Source organism: Calliphora vicina, chromosome 5 (assembly GCF_958450345.1).
Source record: "Calliphora vicina chromosome 5, idCalVici1.1, whole genome shotgun sequence".
In the NCBI taxonomy this organism is placed as follows: Eukaryota; Metazoa; Arthropoda; class Insecta; order Diptera; family Calliphoridae; genus Calliphora; species Calliphora vicina.
In genome coordinates, this window is record NC_088784.1 from 69,240,640 (window position 1) to 69,243,045 (window position 2,406).

General features: G+C 32.3%; 1 protein-coding gene across 2 annotated transcripts; it reads right to left on the reverse strand.

The window, feature by feature from the left end:
• Positions 1-332: 332 nt before the first annotated feature.
• Positions 333-894, reverse strand: LOC135960727 (glycine-rich protein 3-like). 2 transcript variants are annotated; one of them, XM_065512092.1, is made up of 2 exons: positions 587-894; positions 333-547 (listed from the first exon to the last, which is right to left on the reverse strand). In XM_065512092.1, the coding sequence occupies exons 1-2, from the start codon at positions 798-800 to the stop codon at positions 471-473; spliced, it is 291 nt and encodes a 96-aa protein (XP_065368164.1). In that variant the 5' UTR covers positions 801-894; the 3' UTR covers positions 333-470. The 2 variants fall into 2 exon arrangements, with proteins under 2 accessions (XP_065368164.1, XP_065368163.1); XM_065512091.1 differs by having other exon boundaries at positions 333-894.
• Positions 895-2,406: the final 1,512 nt, after the last annotated feature.

Below are 2,406 nucleotides of genomic sequence, written 5' to 3' on the forward strand. Positions count from 1 at the left end.
TATATTATTTGCATTTCCAGTTAAGCGGTATCACCAAGTATGAATTTGCTGTTGGCCAAAATCTGATGACACTAGTTTTTGGGGGCCCACTGATTTTCAGAATATTTGGCGGCCCATTGTTATTACACTTTCTTATGAATGATATTATTCTTATTCTATTGGATCTTTAGCCCAGTTGTAAAATATTCCTTTAAAATTAAAACCTATCAAGCAAAATAAATATACAGTTTCTAATAGCAAACAGTCCAGTAGATATTAACCATTATAAAACAATTTAGCACTTTTTTGTTTCTATTTTTCACATTTAAACTGAATAAAATAAAAATTCAAAATTTTGTTTTTTTTAAGTTTGTCCTTCAAAAAAGGCAAATTATATTTATGTTTTTTTTTTTTCATTCAAAGATCACAATTAATACAGTCATACAAATATTGAGCATTTTTTTTTTTGGTTAAGGCGAGATAATAAGCTTTTAACCATGGAAACCTCCATAACCGCCACGGTAGCCACCATAACCGCCATGGTAGCCTCCATAACCGCCACGGTAGCCTCCATAACCACCGCCATAACCACCACGGTAGCCACCACCACCGAAACCGCCATAACCGCCGCGATATCCACCATAACCGCCATGATAGCCTCCATAACCAAATTGACGAGCTTCACGATCACCAACATTTTCATGACCTTGTACATCTACATCGTATAGAGATTGTGGCACTTCCTTATCCTCCAAATTGGCAGGTAGAGCAGCAGCAATGGCGACAACTGCCAACAAAACACAACACACTAGGACACGCATTTTGTAAACTTTCGATTTGTTTTGCGAATAATAAATAAATAAATAATTTGTAAACTTTGTGTGAACTATTCACAAGAAATCTATTTTGATTCTGTTGGTTTTGCAAACTCAGATGCCCCATTATATATGAAAAAAATTAAACAAAATCTTTTCATAGGTGACTTTCATTCATTCACCAACTCATTCGCACTCTGATCTGCCGCTGTTGTTTTGTTTTGACAAATACAAAAAAAAACTACATACTGAAAAAAGCGTTTGATACACAAACACACAAACTGATCGTGTTACGTATAAAATACTCACTCACTCACATTTACACCGGCAATATTTGGTGAAATCTGTTCTACGTAATCAGCGAAGAAAAATAAAAAAAAACAATAACAAGAATACTATAACAACAACAAAAAAAAACTACTTCAAAACAAAAATACAAAATTTGAAATAAACAAAAAATAATAATAAACGTAACCAGGGGTCATTATTGTAAGATTTGGATTTATTTATTATTAAGCTGACATTATTTACTACTTTAATTTCTAATTTCATTATTAACTTCTTCTGTCTTCTCCACCTTATTTTTATTGTACCCTCCAGCAACAAAAGTGTTGAATAAAAGTTTGTCATTCCGTGCGTTATATTGAGAAATACATACTCATCTGAAATCCTACTAAGTGTTATTGATCCTTATGAAATTCTAATTAGATTGAGCTATGTTTGTGTGTGTAAAACACTCTCAGGTCCAAAATAGACACACAAACTTAGCAGAATTTTAACAAATTATTTACTATTGTCCTAAGTAGTTTGGTATTGAAAATCAGCAAAATCGGTATAGTAGAACTAGCCTTACGGATAAAAAAGGCAACCTAAAATAGATTTTATAATTTTCACATTTTTTTTATTTTGTGATATGGAATACTATAAAGTTCCGTAAGACAAAATAATTCTTTGTGGATCGGCCAAAGAATTTTCAATAAATAATCCCAATAGATATAAAAATCGCCGTACCAAATTTCATCAGGATTGGCCCATAATTGGTCATAGCTTTCATATAAGAACCGCTTCCGATATACACATTAAACTACACAAATGGCTAAAATCGATATTGTACAAAAATTTTACACAGATAATTAATTTGTATCCAATAACACTGTGTGTAATTTTTTGAGTCATGGAAATATAACCATATACATACACCACCACGTGATGAAAGACCAAAAAAAAGAAGACCCTTGTCTCCGAGTTTTGCCAAACGTCAGCAGTTTTTTTATATGGGCCCCCAAAGATTTGGGGCCTCGGTGTCATTTTTGCAAAAAAGTGATAATTTTCTCAGGCTCATATCATGCAAACCGTTCGGAATTTTGATTTACTCTCTGAGGCAAAGTTGTAGCCGATAACAGGTCATAGCTCCCATATAAGATCTACATCCGAGAAATTAGTTTCAAGTAGGCATTTGGATTTTGTGACAAAATTTTTAAACATTTGAAATAAAATATCTTCTGATTAAACTAGTATATCTAAAAAGATATAAAATACTATAAAATTACTTCAAAAACGCATTGTTCCAATGCACAATATATAGCAATCCTATAGCAAACACTGAATATGG

Coding starts and splice junctions, on each gene's coding strand:
- LOC135960727 (XM_065512091.1), bottom strand. CDS start 800: ATGCGTGTCCTAGTGTGTTGTGTTTTGTTGGCAGTTGTCGCCATTGCT.